Source organism: Schistocerca nitens, chromosome 7 (assembly GCF_023898315.1).
Source record: "Schistocerca nitens isolate TAMUIC-IGC-003100 chromosome 7, iqSchNite1.1, whole genome shotgun sequence".
Classification (NCBI taxonomy): domain Eukaryota; kingdom Metazoa; phylum Arthropoda; class Insecta; order Orthoptera; family Acrididae; genus Schistocerca; species Schistocerca nitens.
In genome coordinates, this window is record NC_064620.1 from 629,272,353 (window position 1) to 629,295,150 (window position 22,798).

Here is a 22,798-nt window from a genome sequence, read left to right on the forward strand (position 1 = left end):
TCTTCAGGTATATCAGGCTACACTGAGCACATCTATTGAGTCATTATGATTTTAAGTCCCATTACATACATTTCCAGATTATCTGCAATGTGTACCTATAAAGTGACTTTACTATGGCAAAATTTATATAATTAGGTACACGATTTTTAAAAAAGCCCTGCAAGTGACTAAGAAGTAAAATCCAAATCAATTGGTGGTTTATAATAAGCAAATATTTATTAAAAAATAAGTCTCTACCAAAATTCTCCATGACATGACTCATTAATAGCAAAGTTATCTGGAACAGGTTACAATTTTAACAGCAGATCTTCCTTAGAAAAGTACATCAGTTAAGTCAATTATAACTACAGTTTGCACCAAATGTAAGTAAGTAATGAAATAGAAAGTATATTATTCATGGTGATGGATGTAACATATTTTCTTCCTAACTGTAGCAACCTTCTCTTTGCTCTGTACTAATATTCATGAACATGTAATGACCACCATAATGAAGATCTGGGAGCAGCTAGTATGTTACAGGCTTCACAGTTGCACAATGCATTATGTGAACAAGATGTCAAGACAAGATGAGGATGTTGCACCAACTTCACTCGGAAGACATACAAATTATACTGAAAATATACAGTGTATTTATGTTATGTTTCTCAGTCAGGTACAAAACATCTCCAATAATTAAATACACTCCTTAAAGTTGCAGCCATTTCCCATATAATATGAAGAAACTTCGGATATAGAACATCAAATCAACTTAAATACGGACAGAACATAAATCAATGTGCTTGGTAAAATGCATTGACAATCAACCCAAGGTGGAGGGTGGGAGGGGGGGAGGGGAGGAAACAAGAGCCAGTCTGGAAAGACATCTATCACTATTAATGAAAAAATTAAACTGAAATTCTGAAATTAGTACTTTCATTCAGAGGCTGGTACTCAGTAAAGAGCAAAATAATGGTTTCAGTTGCAGAATACTTGTTTACACCCTGCACCAGCAATGAGATAGTGAGGTTCCAGAGCTGTTGGGAGGAAGTTGGCTAAAATCATGCAGAAATTGTACATAACTGATTATTTTAAAGCACTTTTAGAATTATGACATTAATCTGACAAAAGTCTTGGACAAGGCAACCAAAAAGTGAGAACAATACAGATCTGAGTTTCCAAAATATTGACTTAAGAACAAGGTAGATTCAAAGTAATTCATATAAGTAAATATATAGGGAACGTTTAATAGCATTGGTACTGTTATGCACAAATGAAATAATGTGGTCTTTCCTTGAAAATAAAATATTTTACTTTTTACAATTTTCAACTATTATAAAGTACAATGTTTTTAGTACTTATCTTTTATGTGACTTACAAACAAAAATGATTAGTAGCAGGAAAATGAGTAGTGATAGCTGCGATGGACAGTGATCTGAAAATAAACAGCAATTATTTGACATTAAGTAGTTAGGGGAAGCAGTTGTTTTATACACAAGACATGTTATGTGAGAAATGTTTATATGCATTCAGAATTTTATCTGTACAATAAGTAGTTTACATTTCAAAATTGCACATATAAAACAAAAGAAAAAATAGATTTTAAAGTACTATTTTTAACTTTGTTATTGTTCTTGTAAATACTCATTATGTACATCAGTCCTACACTATTGTCATGGGAAATTTGTGATTAAGTAAGCACAATGGAGGAAAAAAGGAGAATATGTCATCAGTCACCTAGAACATAACGAGGTGAATGATAGTAGATCACAACACATCAAGGAATACTATTGTGCTCTAAAATCTTTGATTTTTTTACACAATAAAGGAATGGTCACAAAGAAAAGGCATAAATGTGTGTATTCCACAAAGGCTTTGTGTGACTATTGCAACAAACACATTTCTTTTTTCCACCCCATCCACTGCTTCAGCAAGGATATTCATACATGGGAAAACTCAGGTCATGTACTCTACAATCTATACCAGTAATTTATGTCACTCCCTTCTGTACATGTCAGGTGATAGCTATCTACTTTATGACAAAGATAAACTATATTACACCTTAAGCATGAAACAACCACTTCCCTAAAATTTACAGTGACTTTTCAACATGTCTTTGTATCTCAGATTGGTAATTAAAAATAACATTTGATCTCAACAGCATACAGGCACACATTTCCACTGCTCATATGAGAGACAAAGAATATTTTGAACTGACTGGCTCTAATACCCACAGGGAAAAACTTATCACAGAAATTTAAAATTGTATTAAGTTCTAACATATCACACTACCCTTACCTACTAATACAAAATCTGTCCTACAAATTAATACCACATATGAAAGCACTTTTGTCTGCACACACTCAATAAAAACAAACAATGCAGTATACTAAGTACTGAGTGCTGCTGATCACACATTTATTTCTGCTCTTCTATTTCAGTTGATGCAAACACACATATACAAAATTGTTTCCCACTATCAAACAAGAATAAAGTAAGAAGTAATTTATCAGTTCTTGCAAATGTAATATTTTATTTGTATGAATATTAAAAGGCGGTGAGAAAATTTGTTTCTTTGTAACACGTAGTGTATCATTAGCCTTTTCAACTACTGTCCTGCTCTCTCAATTCATGCACTATTAATGTCACTATATAGACTTAACACAAAAATAACAGTTTTATAAAACATGAAAACTGATGTAATCTTGGGCTAATAAAACTCAGCAGTCTATTCTTTGTTGGAATTCTTACTTGTTATGCTCTGCCTGCAGACCTGATACATCAGAAATTCAAGATTGAACAAAATATCACACGTTAAATGAAGGCAGTGCTGTGTGGAGTTGTGAAAAATGGTAAGTGGAGCATAAATGCTGTTTTAAGAGCAATACTTAGGAGCAACAGGGCGATAAAAAAAAAATAACTGTGTCAATTACCTCATGTCATCAGGAAAACAGGCTTACATTAATATTACTGTAAAGCCCCTTCATTAGCAAACTTTCTGCAAATGTGTGAGATTCCTACTGCTATTAGGAATTTGAGGAGATGGCTGCACCACCAGTCTAATTTGTATTCAACAAAACTGAGTGCTTTTTTGTCTTCCTCAGATGTCAACAATCCTTTCGGTTCTGGTCAAGGTGAAACAGGAATTTCTACATTCACAAAGCAAATTGCACATGGGGCCGTGTCTTTTCTTAAACATTCAAATTTTCAGGATGCCCTACTGAAAGTGATCTATAAATACTATCATACTGAAAAAATACATAGAAGCACACGGACCAGATCTAAGCCTGCAAATAAGAGTTCTTACCACACATCAATGAATACTGTGGCCTACATGTGAAGGATTCACATAAGTAGACACAGTGAAATTAAATATTTAGGGTTTCTATGTTGTTATCAGTACTACATTTTCTAAGAGTCTTTGACAAATGCCCTGTGCCGTAAGTATCCAATATACTTACAGCAAATGTGAATGAATACAAAAGATTTGATCCAGACAAGCAAGCAGGTCTAGCAGAGGCAGTAATCTATGGTAACTCAGTAGCACTCTTAAGAGTAAGACATTTATAGAGGTATAAGGCTTTTCTAACTGTATCCTCTCTGAAGACCACTAAATTTAAGTTCTAAGCTTAAAATAATTCACTATTTGATAATGAAAGGCAGCACACATACAATTCTCTGGTAAGACTGGAAAAATACTTCATGTTGAACTATAATCTAATTTAACGGGAGCTTTCAAATAACTAATATAAAAACTCTGCATGACAGTTTGATTTAATGTGCTGCACAAATCTATGACTGTTGACTCAACACAAATTAGAAAAAAAGGTGATGAAGGAGATGGGGGATGGGTTAGGGTGGAATTTGGGATATGGGGGATGGGTTAGGGTGGAATTTGGGATATGGGGGGTGGAATTTGGGGTGGGCGATGGTGGGGTGGGTGGGGGAGGTCAAAGTTACTTCTGTAGTTGATAAAATGTAAATGAATATCACATTCTTTTATGATGGTGAACAAAACCATCAGCAGATACTACTTAATAAACACAGCCTGAGAAAAGGAATAAAGATAACATAACACTGTGTTCTGGAACACTGTATCAGACATCTTCCCTACAGTTTTGTCATAATGTATTTACAACTTTTTGTGGAGCACTAGTGTAAGAAGATACTTTATCCGACAACATAATGTAGCAATGAACTATTTTTCCAATCATCACTCCATTCACCTTAATTAACAAATACTGGTTTTTTATTACATAACTACATAAAAATAATCCTAAGTAGTTGTAATCTCACAATAACTTTTTACTGTGACAAAAATTCTGGAATATAAAACATCATATTAATAAATGTTTTGGTACAATGTTACAGGAAGAGTAATGTCAATGTAAAAGAAACAATAAAACAAATATTTTGAAATTAATAAAAATCCTTAATTTAAAAACTTTTGTACATCAAGCACCTTAAATCACTAAAAAATATTGTACAGTAAAAAGAATGTGTCCAAAAATATGAATTTCAAGCACATTCTTGCAGAACTAAGAGGGAAATGTGGAGTAACTTTTATCTTTCAGTGAACACTCGTTGAATAGAATGATGGTCCCTGACAAAAATATCATCAATTCTTTTTTTTTTTCTTTCTTTTTGCAATTCGTAGAACATTTATCATCATAAGCATTCTTGGCCAGTTAGTATCAGAACACACAGTGAATACCCCATAAAAATATATACAGTAAGTAAACAGTTCCGTATGGGATGTTCACACTACAGATACTATGGATTTTAACAAATACTTTCCAAACAAAGAAAGTCATGCAAACACACTGTTGGACAATGCTCAAACAAACATTCACTTCGTTATACATATGACATTAATGTAAACAGAAGAAAAACTTCAAAAATTAAACTGTATACAAAACTGTTATCCCAATACAATGTGACATAGTGTACATGTTTTGTCATAACTATTGACATCATTCCAGAAATTTATATTCAAAATAGAAAAATTAACTTCGATCTGCTTTGTAACTGCCATAATCATTAATGATATACAGTTGCAGGATACATCATACAAAGTTTCTTTCATCACCAACTTGCCTTCAGCCGACACATTTATTGATATGTTTGGTGAAAAATGTTTCCTGTGATGGTGGATTCATTAAGTAATCAAATTTACATTTTATGAGAGCGTAAACATGACAAAAGTAATAATTTATCTCTAATAACCTAAACAAGCATAAAATAGTTCCAACGTTCATAGCAACTCATTGTATCTGTCTTTAGTACACTGAGATCAAACTAAAATTTAATAATACAATATATACTTTGTGCTCATGCTGCAGGCATACGGAGAGTAAATGTCACAGTATCTAATATTTCCTATTAAGACATATTCAATGCCTATGCTTTATCAAATTAATAAATTAGGAAGCACATACTTCACAGTCAACACTGTAGCATAAATATCAAATATGCAAACTTAAAAGGAATAAAGCCATCTAAAAATAACTGTGACATTATCTCTCATTACACAAAAAAATGTACATAAAACATTGCTCACTGAAATGTAAAATGAAATGAAAAATTTAATTGGACATATCATACTACAGTATAGGAGAGGAAATAACACTGTTTATAAAACAAGACTCAACTTACACCTGCCAAAGTGCTAATTAGCTGACATCAAGGAAAGTCATCTTCAATGTCAACCACTATTGCACAAGCTCAAAGCAAACTTTTAGACAACAGACAAGCAACATTAAAAGGGGGCAGTGGTAAGAGGGGTGTGGATAGAGGAACAGGACATGGGAGGATAGGTATAATGCTTGTTAATTCTGTGGTTTACAAATTAAACAAACTTCATAGGATACTCATCTCACACTTACTGAAATCACTGTTTATGTAAAAACTTCCATTTCACCTTACATATTCACATTCATTTTTAAAACCTCCTATAGATGAGCAACATGATACCCAAAGGGTTTTATTCATCTGATGACTCAGTCACAGTTACATATCAGCTATGCAACCACATAGATTCTCAAATACAACTCTAAAAAATCTGTCTGTACGAATACTATCATATACTACATCGATTTTCACACGACGGATGATTTAAGGCTGCACATATAAGAAACTTTGGTAAGAGTTACACTACTTCACGAAAACTGAGGTCAATGGGAAGCTGTAAGAGACAAAGAGGTGTCAGACAGAAGTTGAACACGAAGGTCCAAAGTACACATTATATTTTAAATAACAATCAAAGCAATTTTTGGGAACACAAAACACTTTACCAGTGTTTGAAGTAGTGAAAATTTAAATCTCATTTGAGGAATGGAAGGGCACTATATCTAATTATAATGAATTGTGGTTGTAGCAAACATTCCATGCCAATGTCAACTGAATCTACATTAAAACTAAAGTTTCAAAAATATGGCAGCCTAAGGAGTTGCCTTGCTCAATAAAAGTAAAGCTGCCTCATTGCAGCTTTGTGGGCAGCACGAGATGAAAGACGGGTTCACAGTCTCTGGGGTTGCTTCCGCAAACTGGCAGTGCTTCCTGCGGGAACCACTCTGGGCTGCTGCTACCTGTGCGAGATCAGGCCGTTTGATGAGGGAGGCACAGTTGGGATCATCTCGAGCTCCACCAGCAGCGGAAAGTGATCTGGAATTCATAAAAAGCAAAATGCTAGAAAAGTATTGCCCAGAGAAGCTATGCAGGTGATTTAGTTTTTACAAAACTGCAGTTTCTGCATTAATGTTGCTAAACTTTTCCCTTACACTTTACTAACTTGTGCCATCCATCCTCTGTCTCACTTACATGGCATCTAATAGTTGACTTCTACCCTGTACAGTGTGTGGTTATTTTACTCTATCCACTGTCAGTATTAAAGTAACTTATAACTGTACACTGTTGAAAGAAATTTTGTAACATGACATCGTTGTGTGACTGTGCAGTCATTAGCAAAACTCTGAATGGTTTAAACATCAAGCTCAAGGTAAAGAAAGATGCAGAGGATTTCTGGTGCAGATCATTGCAGCACATGCATCGTAAGTCCTATGTTCACAGCTAGGATCTGGACTCTCCTCTAATAAATACACGCAAGATTTTTGCAGCTGACTCTTAAGCTTACAAGTATGTCCACTCAATCAGCATTTCAATCTGAGGCATTCTGTAAAATGGTACAGCAGTTCTGCTACAATTTTCGTACCAAGTGTCATTTTTCTTTATAATGACAGGTCATTCGCATGCAGACAACAGTTTACGAAAGGAGTTGGGAACATTCTTCCAAGACTGCTTTTAATATTCAATACACAACTTTGTCTTAAATCATGGTCTGTGCTATATATTTCACCCAGAAAATATTGTATAAGTAACTGCAAGTTCAAAGATGCAGAATTAGCTCAGAAGATTGGCTATTGGCATTGACAGCAACCACCGTTTCATTTAGTGCTGGCTCTGCACACTCCTATGGTGACTGGACTGTTACTAAACAATGTAAGGAAAAGATAGATTGCTTCTTACTGTAAAGATGACATGTTAAGTTGCATACAGGTTCTGGTCCGAGGTGCTGGAGTTGGCAGTCAATGTGCATGAGGTGTGCTTGCTTGTGTGAATGAAATGTGTGTGTTTCTCTTTCCTTTTCTGATGAAGGCTGTGGCCAAAAGGTAACTTGTAAGTGCCTTTTAAATGTGCCTTTCTGTAACTTAACTTGTCATCTGGCTTATTCCTGGAAGCCATACACAGTGTTTGCAACAGTACTTTTCACAGTTGTTTAAAGTTCTTGAAAACTGAACCTAATCTGAGGAAAGAAGGGCATAGCAAATAATTTGTGTTAAAATTAAATATTGTCTGATGCAGCCAACAGTTAAATGTTATGTAGCAGGAAAATACGAGGCCCAAATATTCAAAAGGTCATCTGAGGACAAATCATCTGCTGAAAATTAATATGATGCTACCAAGCTTTAATTCATAAAATAACAGCCAATATCCAAGTGAAGAAATTTGTTGGTACTAGTGCTTCTGGAACAAATCATCATAGATTGGATACCAGAAAAAAATCTACAAATGGCAGTCACTCAAATACCCTTACTTAAATGTCTGTTTATTTTAATGTTGTGATCTAATTTCACTATAAAAATCAGCATTTGCAAAGCACAGGAAAACAAAGAAATGACAACCTTGCCAAAATGACAACGGTTTTCTCCTCAGTAGCTAATACTACCCACTTTTCCATTATCACATCATCATACAATGTCAGAAGACCCTAAATGGAATTACTGAAGATCGTGACTCATCATATAAAATAGGCACTGACCAGTAGATAAGCACATAAACAAGAACTAAAACAGTTACGATGTTGTGTGTGCTCTAAAGAACAACAGAAGCTCTTAAGCTTACCTACCAGATTCCAGTTTCACTTACCATACCACACTTCTTTACGCAGTGCATGGCATCTTTTGTTTCACCTTTTTTTATTTCACTTTTTCAATCCATATGGGTTAAGATTACACAACTGTTTAACGTTCTTGAGCTTTGTTGTTTTTCATCAGTATTCTTCCACCCTCTTATTCACACTTGCCTGTTCCTCTATCAAGAGTGCTCCGTGTTCTTTCTTGTCAGAAAAATCCATCACTCCCAATATTTTTGTCCTGAAGCTCTCTCTGTTTCCTATATCTTCCTTGCTGACCCTGGTGTAATTTTTTCACACATAGGGCTCATCTCTTAACTCCTCGTAGTTAATTGACAACTTACTAGCAACATTTTCTGGTTTCATTGTTTAATGTTTAGCTGTTAATTCCTGGTTGACACTCAGTTATCCTATCATGTACTACTGTATGGTCTTATGATTGTTGTTAGGAATAGATTTCACTTCAATTCTTATTAGATAGAGGTCTGAATCAATGTTGGCTCCTCTCTGTACCTTTATGTCTACAGATTCTCGCTTTCTCTCAATTTCAGTTTGTCCTTTTGTGGACTGGACGCGTTTCTATCACTTTTCTGAACTCTTTTCCTTTCCAAAATGAGCACTGAAGCCTTCAGTTAGAATTATCATGTACTTATGTGGATCCCCTGATCAAAACTTCGATATGTGATTAAAACTGATGTAAAACTTCTGTCCTCATCAACTGAGGAATTACCATTAAGAATTATGTATGATTTGTATCCATGTATTATCATCAGTACAGGTCTGTGCGATATATATCTGGCATCTACAACAGATTCCACTACAAAGAATACTGTTCCAAGCATTAACATTGATAAAAGAAGGAAACATGTACTAACAATGTGTTTCTTGTTATCTCTTACTTATTGATTTTTTGATGGCAGGTTGTCCCTTCACTGCTCTGTAATATCACACAATTGTAACTTCATCTGAGGGCCATCTTTCTTACTCCCCCCCCCCCCCAATGCTATGTTAGTGCACCATTACCGAGGCCAAGTTCTTTGATAACTTGGCAGACAGCTCCCTTGAAGTGCTGTCTGAAGCCATCTGGGTTCAGTGGTATGAACACAGTTCCTTGAATCACAAAAAAAAGCTGTTACTACTACTGATGTTAGATCGGGTATCTGTTCAGGCCATTCATGAAGACCACAGTGTTCTAACCATCTTACAGGAAATCTGTTGACAGTCCTTGCACAACATAACATGCAATATCTGCTGTATCCTCATACAGCTTCCAACACCTAGACTAGCATTATTAAGAACAGTGTCTAAACAGTCAATAACAGAAGCTCAATACATATCACCTGTCCGAGAACCTGTAAAGTATCAGGGACTGATGATTTCATCTTCCAGAATTTCGCACTACACATTAACAGACCATCTCCTTTGATGATTGAAATCACATATTCACAAGATTTTCAGTGGCCCACTAATGCATATTATGGCAGTTCATTGTACCATAATTTATGAACACAAATTAAAGAGAAAACATAACACTTTGTACAGCATCTAGAGCAAAACTTTTCATGGTGCATTTGCAGAAAGTAATTTTTCAACTGAAACTGTTTTGATGTAGCTCCTGTGGCAGTGACAGGTGGCATAACTGAAACTTGTGATCGTGTACTATTCTCCCTACCAATGTAAGGCTGATACTAGAGACTACAGCAACTTCTCATCAGCTGACATGTAGCTGAATCAAACACATCCACATTCTCACTTTTTGCTGATCTTTGCCTACTACTGCAAGTCTCCTCAAAATACTTGTTTCTCAAAGTTGTCCTTCAGCACATAAAAACTACATGACTGATGGAGCTCTTCCATCATACTGTCTCCTAGAATATGACACAGCTGCTTCACAGGCACCCTGTCAGGATTCGCCAAGCATCAGCAATGTGTCAACATATACTGTGAATGTATATGCCACATTCATTCCATGTCAGTACCTGATCAGTTGCACATTCTGAGCTGCACAGTATATGGCAGTGCAAGGATACATACTACAATGTAACCGAACATGACTTCAAACAAAGTATCATGTATCAAGGAAGCTTGACACTCTACAACACCGGCAACTTTACATCTCGTCCACAGGTCATACAGATTTGCCCACTCAGGAAAATGGGCACTCATTTGGATACATTTCTTCATAACGCCCATCTGAACACAACTAGTTATATACGACATCTTGCACCCATCTCTGAAACCAAGAAAAGATAATGTTTCTTACATTTTACAATCCAAACAAATACCCCTTTCACTAATTATTTTGTAGGATGCAGAGAGATGGATGTTTTAACTGAACTTATGTTGTTTTCAAGAAGAACAAACCACAATAATAGTGAGAATGAACTACAGTAACTACTGTGAAAGTGAATGGAACTGGAGGCGGTAGGGATTAAACGCTTGTCATACTAGCAGTAATGTTACACATTTAAGTATTTCACTGATTCTGAATTACTGAAAGTAAATCACCCACATACTAACATCTATTTGGACGGAGATTAATAATAAACTGTATACGAGTCAAAACAGGTCCATAGAGGGGGAACCAGGCACACAATCACACCTCTTACCTTCCAGTATTTCTTAAAGGAAATCATTTATGGAGACTGTAGGTCCGTACATAAAAAGACCTCCCACATTTACCTGTATGTGAGCTCTACCCTTCGACTAAATTAATTCAGGTTGCCTTTAACTGAAATTGTGACTGGTAATATCCCTGAAACACAAGTCAGGTTGAAGGAGGAAACTGGCTACCAAACTGATGTTGAAGTCTCTGGGTACTTTAATGAGTACTGTTTGTTTACCAGGTTTCAAAAGTTTGTTTACATAAAGCCTTTTAGTCGTAAGTTTGCAGGATAATCAATCTTACAAATGATCCAAATATGATGGTGTGACAGTGACAGCCATGAGTTCATGGAAGGGAATTCTTGGCATCGAATGAGTGGCAGGTATCAAAGTGGAAGTACTGCTGGTAATAGGTATGTTTGACATGGATGGAGGTACTGATACAGCCATCTCTGATGTGGAGGTCAATACTGGGGAAGGTGGCTCACTGGCCTGAGGACAGCCAGGCAAAATGAATGGAAGAGAAGGTGTTGAGGTTCTGGAGGAATGTGGATAGGATATCCTCACTCTCAGTCCAGACCACTAAAATGGCATCAATAAATCTGAATCAAGTGAGAGGTCTGGATTCTGGGTAGTTAGAAGGGATTCCTCTAGATGGCCCATGAACAGGTTTGCATAGGATGGTGCCATGAAGGTGCCCATTGCTGTTTTGTATTTGCAAGATGATGCTTTCAAAGGTGAAGTAGTTGTGGGTGATGTAGATGGACATAGAGAGGTAGTGTTCAATAGCAGCAAAGCCATGGGCATTAGGAAGTTAGTGTAAAGAGATATGGCATCAGTAGTGACAAGCAAGAGGAACACGAACCACAGAGAGTCAGTGGATGACGTGGTTGGTGTCTTCTTTTATAGGAGGGTAAGTTCCGGGTAATCAGCTGAAGGTGTTGGTCCACAAGAGCAGATATTCTCTCAGAGGGAGCACAGTCATCTGCCAGAAAGGAGCATCTTGGGTGGTTGGATTTATGGACTTCAGGGAGCACACAGAAGGTAGGAGTACAGGGAATGGTAGGGGTGAGGAGAGAGACAGACTCAGGAAAGGTTCTGGTGTGGGTCTAAGGATTTGAGGAGAGACCGGAAATCCCACTAGATTTCTGGAATGGGGTCCCTGTGGCAGCGTTTGTAGGTTGACAAATCCGATAGCTGGTGTAGTCCCTCCACAAGGTAATCCCACTTGTTCAAAACCATAGGATTATATGGTCAGGATCAGTTTTTTAGTGGTGTTAAAAGGTGTGACTAGGTGGCAGTGGGGATGGATAACATTTGGAAGGAGGAGTGACATGAGTGCGCTTGTCTGTGACTCGATGTCTTCTCTGTATGGTAAGTAGCAATCTACCCTCTTCATAATACTGTTGTTACAACATCCTGGATTTTCCACTGTTTTAAACAGTGAAGAAAGAATACACAGAAATATAAGAAAAAGGAAACATTTGTTGAAGACGCACAGGGAAAGATCCTAAAGAAAAACACTGAAGTAGAATGACAACAGACAGAGTACCCTACAGATATACTAAACTGTGATAACCTCAATGAGTCTCTTCCATGTGAGGTACCACACAAAGCACACAGCAAAGAAGAAATATAATTACTAATTAAAAAACAAAAAAAAGAGTAATGTTTCTGGTGAAGATCAAAAGCAGGAGAGCTAGTAATAAATGTAAAACCAGTACTGGTACTGATAAATATAATTATGAAACTGTTATAGAATTTTTGGGAATAGATGGAACAGATCAGCTATAAATAAGTTTTTTTACACCCGGACAGGTGACCAAGAAAGTTTTGGGACATAACTTTGATATTCACAAGGTTTTTGTTGACTTAAGAAAAGCTTATGTCAGCATGTACAAGAGCACAGTCGCCAATGTTCTGAAAGAGTTGCAGTTACCACAAAAGTTAATATGTCTTGTACATGTGTTTAAAGGGAACCTATTACAGGGTAAAGATCAGTACAAGCACGTCAAAGCATTTTCAAGTCAGGACTTGTCTCTGACAAGTAGACTCATAATCTCCAATATCTTAATTGTAGAAAAGAGAACATGAAAAAATCAAACCCTACTAGAACAAAACTGGGTAATAATACAATAAATTGGCTCATATATGCAGACGACACAGTTCTGATAAGCAACAATAAAGAGGAGCTGCAGTTCATGACAAACCTAACAAAAATATTGCAAGGAAAACAGGATTACAAATCCAATGGGAAAACAGAGAATATGGTCTTGAGCAATGTACCCAATTATGGTACCCTACTGTCAGATGATAAATTCACTTCTGAAAGAGTAGGCACATATAATATTTGGGAAGCATCTTCAACAAACAGAACAGAATGGAAATTGAGATTAAGGCAAGGATTTCTGAAGCAAATAGAGCATATTTTGTTTACTGGGGTGTGTTGTGCAGTAGAACTGTCCAGAGAAGTTTTAAAATCGGACTACATTGAAGTGTACTCCTCCAGGTAGCTCTATAGGGAACTGAAACATTTACATGAAGGAAAGCAAATGAATACAAACTGTTGGTGTCCAAAAGAAAGATATTACGGAAAATATAAACACCAAAAAAGTTTTGTATCACCCCAGTTCCCAGAACTCCTGAGGATAGACATTGACTGGATGCAGACCCTTTGACTGATCAGAGATGTCACTAAACCCGCCCAAAGATGTTAACAACCATGCATGAGCAGTGCCTATTGGACGGAGGGGGTCCGACAGCTGATCAGTTGCAGTCATTCCACCAGGAAGGAGGTACATGGCTCGTGTTGTCTGTAGTTCAACCATGCCTAGGTGGTCATTACTGTGGTTCAATCACATCCACATTGTTACTTTGTGCCAGGAAGGGCTCTCAACAAGGGAAGTGTCCAGGCATCTCGGAGTGAACTAAAGAGATGATGTTCGGACATGGAGGAGATAACAGAGAGACAGGAACTGTCAATGACCTGCCTCACTCAGGCCACCCAAGGGCTACTACTGCAGTGGATGACAGCTACCTACAGATTATGGCTTGGAGGAACCCTGACAGCAATGCCACTATATTGAATAATGCTTTTCATACAGCCACAGGACTTCGTGTTACAATTCAAACTATGTGCAATAGGCTGTCCAATCCTTCCCTGGTTTTAAAATTGGGATTAAAACAGATTCTTTCCATGAGTTGAGAACGTTGCCTGTCATCCAAATTTCATTAAAGAGCTGAAGAAGGACCTCCTTCAAAAATCAGCCCAACTGTTTCAACATGCTGTAGGTTATCAAGTCGTTTCCAGGGGTTGTATCAGAAGCTATTGACAATGCAGAATCCAGCTCCTATAGAGAGAAAGGATGGTTGTATTCCTCCATGTTGGTGGAATAGAAATCAAAATCAGTCTCCTGTGTCTCCCGATATCAACAGAAAGTGGGTTCCTGGATAGAATCAGCCATAATGGACTTATATGATTCACCCATTGTCTGAGCTATGACTCTCAACAATGTTATAAGAGACCCCTGTATTCGTACAGCTGCTATTGGTGGTCAAGAGTTGCACCTCGAGATCCTACTAATGGCTTCCCATGCTTTACTTGCGAATGTGGACCTGTGATGCAGTTCAGGAACTCTTGCCAACACCTCTGCTTTCTCTACCGAATTATTTGCTTTGCCTTTGCACATGCCATTCAAAGGTTTGCAAGATTCTCATCTGTAGGCCACTGGTTGGATCTGCACATAGCTGCCCTCTGGTGCCTGATTGCAGAATGACACTCAGCATTCCACCAAATGACAGGTCGCCTCCTGGGTGTTTCCATTGACTTTGGGATGGATGCATCTGCAGCATGGTGCATCACAGCTGTAATGTGACCTGCCCAGTTCTGGACACCGTCACACTGCTCAAAAACCACTAATTGCCTGTAAAGCATCCAGTTAGCCTTTTTGAACAACTATCTCAGTGGCTTCCTTTTCAGATCTGCTCTATCAGGCAGATGGATCCAGATAGGGTAGTGGTCGCTGTCCAGATTGGGTAGTGGTCGCTACCACGAAGGTCACTGGTCATTGTCCAGTGTCCACTGAACAATGTCTGCAAGGGCAGGCAATAAGAAGTAGAGGTCTATGGCTGTAGACAAACCCATAGCAGTACTAAAATGTGTAGCTTGACCCATGTTCATCAGCATGTTCTTCCTTGAAGATGACCTCATCCTCACCAAAGGTCAGTTGTACACTTCTCTTCACATTAAACCTACTAACAAACAACAGTACTTACATTTTGAGAGTTTCCATCCTTTCCATGTCACACATTTCCTCGCATATAGCCTTGGCATTTGAGTCAAATGTATTTATTCATATGTAGACACTTAACAGCAATACACAACCATTCTCACCTCATTCTTCACTGGACATAATTACCAAAATCAGATTTCCCCAGCATCACATCCAATTCTGGTACTGATGATTCCTCCAAAGAATAGCTTAGGAGAACACTTCTTGTCACTTAGCGTTATCTGGTCTTGAATGTATTAATCAGCTCCTTTGACAGGCTACGGCTTCCTAAAATTGTAGGTATTATCCTATCATCCACCTATACACTCTCACATTTTCCAATCTAATCCAGTATAGTCCCCAACAATCAGTCTTTCCTTCTCATCCCATCCTGTAAGTCTCCCCTGACCTGGGGTTCTGGATGACTTTTCCAAACTCACCCCATTTCCTAAACATTGCCAGTCCTTTTACTTCCCCTTAAACCTTTCTGCCCGAAGAAGGAGCCACTAGCTCTGCAAGTTTACAAATCTAAATACCTTTGTATATGTCTCCTCCTGTCACCACTTGGTGAGTGAATTTTTTATCTGTCCATTTACAAAATATTATCAACAACTGATTACTTTTGTTGATATAAATAAAAATGCAAATTTTTTGTGTTCAAAAGTCTAAAACTCTTAAAAGTTCTTCACACAGTGCGTTGAAATTTTGAAAGAATGCTGCATTCGAATGTGCGCCTGTTTTTATATACCTACTAGACTGCCACATATAATATATAAATATGCAGCAATTAATTATAGGGAAGAGTCAATAAAATTCTTCTGGGTTTAGGACCACATTGTCAACTAGAAAATTCTGACATTTTGGTGACTATTGTAAGACGCCTTCCTCAGGGTGTATTGCTAACTGCTGAATGGGTGCTCATTTGATTACATACATACTATGGAGGCATGCTGCGATTGAATATGAGGGTGAGCAGGAAGGGTATTAGGTGTTCATTTACTGGTCTTTGCATTGCTTGTTGTCATTGGTGGAAATAGGCATTTTTCACTGAAGTTTCCTTTATTGCTCGACATTGGTGGAAATCGGCGAATAGGAAATTGAGTGGCGACTGCAGCGTAGTGCTGTTTACTAACTGCCTATTATTGACTAGGGCACATCAGCACTCTGTGTACTTTCCACTGCCTGTTTGTTTGTGAGAGCTGTCCTTCTGCAAAGCTGTGACTGCTGGCAGCCAAGATGCTGGGAGTCTGTGCCTGTCTTCTTTAGTCATGATGTTGGGTCACCTGGCTACTTCTATAGCCCCTCTGATCTTCCTCCTCAAGCTAATGGTTGGTTCACCAGTATATGGGCCTCTTGAAATTCAATTGTTTGAAATGGATATATCTCTCGTGATCAGATAACCTCGTGCTTATTGGATGCCCAGTCTCACCTACATACACCAGTCCACATTCGCACCCGATTTCATAAACTTCAGCAGCATGAAACTTGTCAATTCTATCTTTCATCAAGCCCAGAATGTCTTATTTTGTTGTTGCTATGAAAAATCAGCTTAACACCTGCTTGATGAAGAATTTTGTTCAGACATTCAGTGACCCCTTGTATGTATGATAGCAGGATGGTGTTCTGTGATTTGTTCTGCATTTCCCTATTGCCCTCCCCCTTTGGTGTCACAGTTTTATGTTTCATCCTCACGTCATAGCCATTAGCTCCAAAAATGGACATGAGGTTCTGTAGTTCAGCTTTGAAGTTGTGTTCAATGCTGATCCTGTAGGCTCTCTTAGTTAAAAGTTTGCAGCATCGATTTCTTTTGCATGGGATGGTGGTGGGAGGATGCATGCAGGTACGTGTCCATGTTGGTGAGCTTTCTATAAACTCTGTGTCCAAGCTTCTCATCAGGCTTACGGTAAACTTCCACGTCAAGAAAAGGCAATACCCCATTCTTTTCTATCTCCATGCTGAAGAATCCTCCCACCACTATCCTACTGGGAATCACAAGAGGTGGAGCTGCAGATGCTCTATGACCAGTGCATCACAACTGAGATGATATGAGGAAAGGGAAAGTTAGCTGTGGATCACTTTTCGAGATACTGCACAAGATTTTGATCGTAACGAAAGATTACCACCCACTTGGTTCCGTGACTGCTTCTGCTCATTCGAAAGTCCCACCCGAACAGGGTCTTGTGGAAATGTTAAAGCTGTGTGAGGTCATTCTGGTCAACTTCTTCACCCACTTAATCATCACAGACAAGTCTCGAGTATATCATTATGACTCTGAGGCACAGGAGAAAAGTGAGGAGTGGAAACAAGTGTTTTCTCCACTGCTGCGAAAGGTAAGATCTTGTCAGAGCATTTCTTGGGACTGTCATAGTGAGGTACTATTTGCGCAGGAGAATACTAGGGAAACCCCTAACATGGGCAATGATGGGCTGGATCATTCTGCATCAGGTACCGTCATGTGAGCTGCTTCTTTGGGCTATCAAATCCTGCCTCACCGTACATATTCTCCAGACATGGCACCCAATGATGACTTCTTCTTCTTCTTCTTCTTCTTCTTCTTCTTCTTCCCTCAGATGAAGTGACCACTGTGTGGCAGGCATTTCCAGAATGACAGCAAGGTGATTCTCAGGGTGGAACATTTTGTGAGCATCCAAAATGTAGACTTTTATAACCGAGATATCTGCCAAGTCATCCACTGTTGCAGAAAATCTCTCACATTGAATGGTGATTAAGCACAGAAGGACTGATACTGCCACAGAGATTCATGGTCACAGTCTCCCCCCCCTTTTTTTTTTTTTCTTTTAAAGATAATAACTGAAAAAATATATATTACCCTTCACACTCTGAGAATGTAATTTGAAACAAAAAACAAGAACTTAAAACTGAATTCAAATATGCATAATAAACAAAATACACGAAACTGCAACACTATAACAGAGTCAACAACCAAGGCTGAAACATTCATTTAAACAGAAGGGGATATCTTGAAGAAATAGAAGACTGAATGGAAAGGAATAATTTAGATTAAATTTATACTGAAGAAATAACTTACAAACTAAGACTGAATAAAGAAGCTGAAAAGTATGCCAACATGTATTCAATATAAGAGAACATGGGCTAAGAGGTAACTATGAGTGTAGGTTAATGTCATGAAGTGGAAGGCACAGTCGGAGGCTACCTGTAAAAGCAGTCATGTGAGCTGCAAACTAAGCTGCAACCACTGTGCTGCTTTCTACACGGGCACGAAAACTAACAAGCTGTCGGACCACACGAATGGCCACTGACACACTGTGGCCAAGAGATAGCCGGGCCACCCTGTTGTTGAATGTGCTGCCCCACAAAGTGTTCTTTTCTTCAATGACTGCTTCACAACCTGTGCCATGCAGATCCTTACCAGCAACACTAGCTTTTCCGTAATTGTGCACATGGGAACTCTCCCTACAATATATCTTACATTCCCACAACCTCCCTGGCCTCAATATTTGCTGGTCACTATCACTCACCCACCTATCCCCTTCCCTACTCCCACTCCAGCTCTACACAGCCTTCTATTCCAGCAATACATGTGCTATTCGTATTCCCCTTCTACTCTTCCTTCCCCCTCCCCCCTTCTACTCTTCCGACTGCACCTAGCAGCCCCACCCCATCCCCAACATATCCCTGCACATTCATACAAGCAGCACTATGCCCCCCCACCTCTGCCCTGCTATCCCACCCCCTCCCTGCCCTAGTCTCCTCCTTACCCCACAACCCAGATTCCTTCTCCTACAATGTGTAGCTGCTCGCAGTCCAACCTTGGTGGCCAGAGATAGTGGTCGCGTGTGTGTGTGGTGGGAGGAGTGGGGGGGGGGGGGGGGGGGGGTATGCGTGCGTGCGCGTTTTCTACTTCAGAAGAAGGCTTTATGCCTGAAATTTTAAATGCATAGTAGTCTTTTGTTGTACCTGTCTGCAACTCAAAGTCTCCTCTATATGGTGAGTAGCAATCTATACTTTTCATAATATTGTCCTAAATCTAAAAATGTATCATACAGTTTTGGAAAAAAACCTCAGTATATGTTTAACTGAAATTTTGAAACTACTACTTGGAGAACGTCAAGAATAGATAAGATTGTATTTGCTGTTGCAATATACAAATTCACATTAGTAAAGAGGGAAATGTATCTATAAGTCAACATGAAAAGGGCAGCACTTACAAACATCTAATTTAAAATTTATGTACGGGCTACAAAATCTGGTATCATTCTTTTCTAATAAGAATACTAGTAAGAAGTTCTAGTAATTGCATGCAGCAAAATGTCAGAAAACTCTTTACATCATAACTATGCTTACAGTAGATGATATGTAATGCTTCTTAACAAAGATGTAATGAATTTTGCTAATTTGTGTTTTCCACAATCTGCACTCCACAACTCCAAGAATGTGTGTGATTGTACAAGTTATAGCACAAAACAATACCTGATGGTACATGTGGATGTGGACAACCAACGACCTTGTTGTCTCTCAACCACTCAGGAGCAAGAGGACCAAGCAGGCCCAACGGTGTCATGCTCTGCTTCGAGTAGAAAATGTAGTCAATGATTCCTTTGAAATCAAACCTATGAATAAGAAAAAAATAAGTAAGTGTTAATAAAGAAATTGCAGAAAATATTACACAGACAATAGCAGCTAATTTCTGCACAAACATAAGGCAAGTTCACCTCAGAATATGTAAAACCTGTTTAAGTATTTTATAGACATGAAGGTATTTAACATCTTACGTGTAATTTGTAAAGGGCATAATATCTTCACTGTATGCGGAAGCAAGTTTGAAGGAATGTGTGAATTCATTTGGTTTTTCACAGCCAGAAATCTTCTGCAGGCAAGCTTTGTATGCAAGTGACTTGAAATCCTTGTGATCAGCAGGAACTCTTCCAGATGTCAGGAATTCAATCACACCTGCAACAGGAAATACAAATGATTTAAAACTATGAAAAACAGTTCTCTTTCCTGCCAAGGTTACACACTTTTACTGGTCCAACAAATCTGACAGATGTTTGGAACTGCATTATATAATACACAGTTACACTGGTTCTTTACAGTAATTATCAATTTCATTCTACTGGGTGATCAAAAAGTCAGCATAAATTTGAAAACTTAATAAACCACAGAATAATGTAGATAGAGAGGTAAAAATTGACACACATGCTTGGAATGACATGGGGTTTTATTACAAAAGAAGAAGAAGAAGAAGAAGAAGAAGAAGAAGTAGTTCACAAAATGTCTGACAGATGGCGCTGGACAGCAAAACTGCTACCGTGACGGGTGAGATGTACGCCGACATGTTACAGAATCGCATCATCCCCAGCCTGGCTGATAAACACCTGCTGGAGAGTACGATGTTTACGCAGGATGGCGCTCCACCCCCTATTGCTAGACGCGTGAAAGATCTCTTGCGTTTGGTGATGATCGTGTGCTCAGCCGCCACTTTCGTCATGTTTGGCCTTCCAGGTCCCCAGACCTCAGTCCGTGCGATTATTGGCTTCGGGGTTACCTGAAGTCGCAAGTGTATCGTGATCGACCGACATCTCCAGGGATGCTGAAAGAGAACATCCGACGCCAATGCCTCACCATAACTCCGGATATGCTTTGCAGTGCTGTTCACAACATTATTTCTCGACTACAGCTATTGTCCCCCCCCCCCCCCCCCATGAACCATGAACCATGGACCTTGCCGTTGGTGGGGAGGCTTGCGTGCCTCAGCGATACAGATAGCCGTACCGTAGGTACAACCACAACGGAGGGGTATCTGTTGAGAGGCCAGACAAACGTGTGGATCCTGAAGAGGGGCAGCAGCCTTTTCAGTAGTTGCAAGGGCAACAGTCTGGATGATTGACTAATCTGGCCTTGTAACAATAACCAAAACGGCCTTGCTGTGCTGGTACTGCGAACGGCTGAAAGCAAGGGGAAACTACGGCCGTAATTTTTCCTGAGGGCATGCAGCTTTACTGTATGATTAAATGATGATGGCGTCCTCTTGGGTAAAATATTCCGGAGGTAAAATAGTCCCCCATTCGGATCTCCGGGCGGGGACTACTCAAGAGGATGTCGTTATCAGGAGAAAGAAAACTGGCGTTCTATGGATCGGAGCGTGGAATGTCAGGTCCCTTAATCGGGCAGGTAGGTTAGAAAATTTGAAAAGGGAAATGGATAGGTTAAAGTTAGATATAGTGGGAATTAGTGAAGTTCGGTGGCAGGAGGAACAAGACTTTTGGTCAGGTGAATACAGGGTTATAAAAACAAAATCAAATAGGGGTAATGCAGGAGTAGGTTTAATAATGAATAGGAAAATAGGAACGCAGGTAACCTACTACAAACAGCTTAGTGAACGCATTATTGTGGCCAAGATAGATACGAAGCCCACACCTACTACAGTAGTACAAGTTTATATGCCAACTAGCTCTGCAGATGACGAAGAAATTGAAGAAATATATGATGAAATAAAAGAAATTATTCAGATAGTGAAGGGAGACGAAAATTTAATAGTCATGGGTGACTGGAATTCGAGTGTAGGAAAAGGGAGATAAGGAAACGTAGTAGGTGAATATGGATTGGGGCTAAGAAATGAAAGAGGAAGCCGCCTGGTAGAATTTTGCACAGAGCACAACTTAATCATAGCTAACACTTGGTTTAAGAATCATGATAGAAGGTTGTATACATGGAAGAACCCTGGAGATACTAAAAGGTATCAGATAGATTATATAATGGTAAGAAAGAGATTTAGGAACCAGGTTTTAAATTGTAAGACATTTCCAGGGGCAGATGTGAACTCTGACCACAATCTATTGGTTATGACCTGTAGATTAAAACTGAAGAAACTGCAAAAAGGTGGGAATTTAAGGAGATGGGACCTGGATAAACTGAAAGAACCAGAGGTTGTACAGAGTTTCAGGGAGAGCATAAGGGAACAATTGACAGGAATGGGGGAAAGAAATACAGTAGAAGAAGAATGGGTAGCTTTGAGGCATGAAGTAGTGAAGGCAGCAGAGGATCAAGTAGGTAAAAAGACGAGGGCTAGTAGAAATCCTTGGGTAACAGAAGAAATATTGAATTTAATTGATGAAAGGAGAAAATATAAAAATGCAGTAAATGAAGCAGGCAAAAAGGAATACAAACGTCTCAAAAATGAGATCGACAGGAAGTGCAAAATGGCTAAGCAGTGATGGCTAGAGGACAAATGTAAGGATATAGAGGCTTATCTCACTAGGGCTAAGATAGATACAGCCCACAGGAAAATTAAAGAGACCTTTGGAGAAAAGAGAGCCACTTGTATGAACATCAAGAGCTCAGATGGAAACCCAGTTCTAAGCAAAGAAGGGAAAGCAGAAAGGTGGAAGGAGTATACAGAGGGTTTATACAAGGGCGATGCACTTGAGGACTATATTATGGAAATGGAAGAGGATGTAGATGAAGATGAAATGGGAGATACGATACTGCGTGAAGAGTTTGACAGAGCACTGAAAGACCTGAGTCGAAACAAGGCCCTCGGAGTAGACAACATTCC

The 22,798-nt window shown here is 38.8% G+C and overlaps 1 protein-coding gene across 1 annotated transcript in view; it reads right to left on the reverse strand.

Annotated features, from left to right (window-relative positions):
- Window positions 1-202: 202 nt before the first annotated feature.
- LOC126195310 (CCR4-NOT transcription complex subunit 6-like) overlaps window positions 203-22,798 on the reverse strand; it is a 144,946-nt gene continuing 122,350 nt past the window's right edge. Inside the window, exons 6-8 of the mRNA XM_049933871.1 lie at window positions 20,016-20,193; window positions 19,714-19,853; window positions 203-6,639 (exon numbers count right to left, since the gene is read on the reverse strand). Coding sequence (XP_049789828.1) covers window positions 6,560-6,639; window positions 19,714-19,853; window positions 20,016-20,193 — 398 coding nt within the window. The 3' untranslated portion in view covers window positions 203-6,559. The remainder of the gene's footprint in view (window positions 6,640-19,713; window positions 19,854-20,015; window positions 20,194-22,798) is intronic.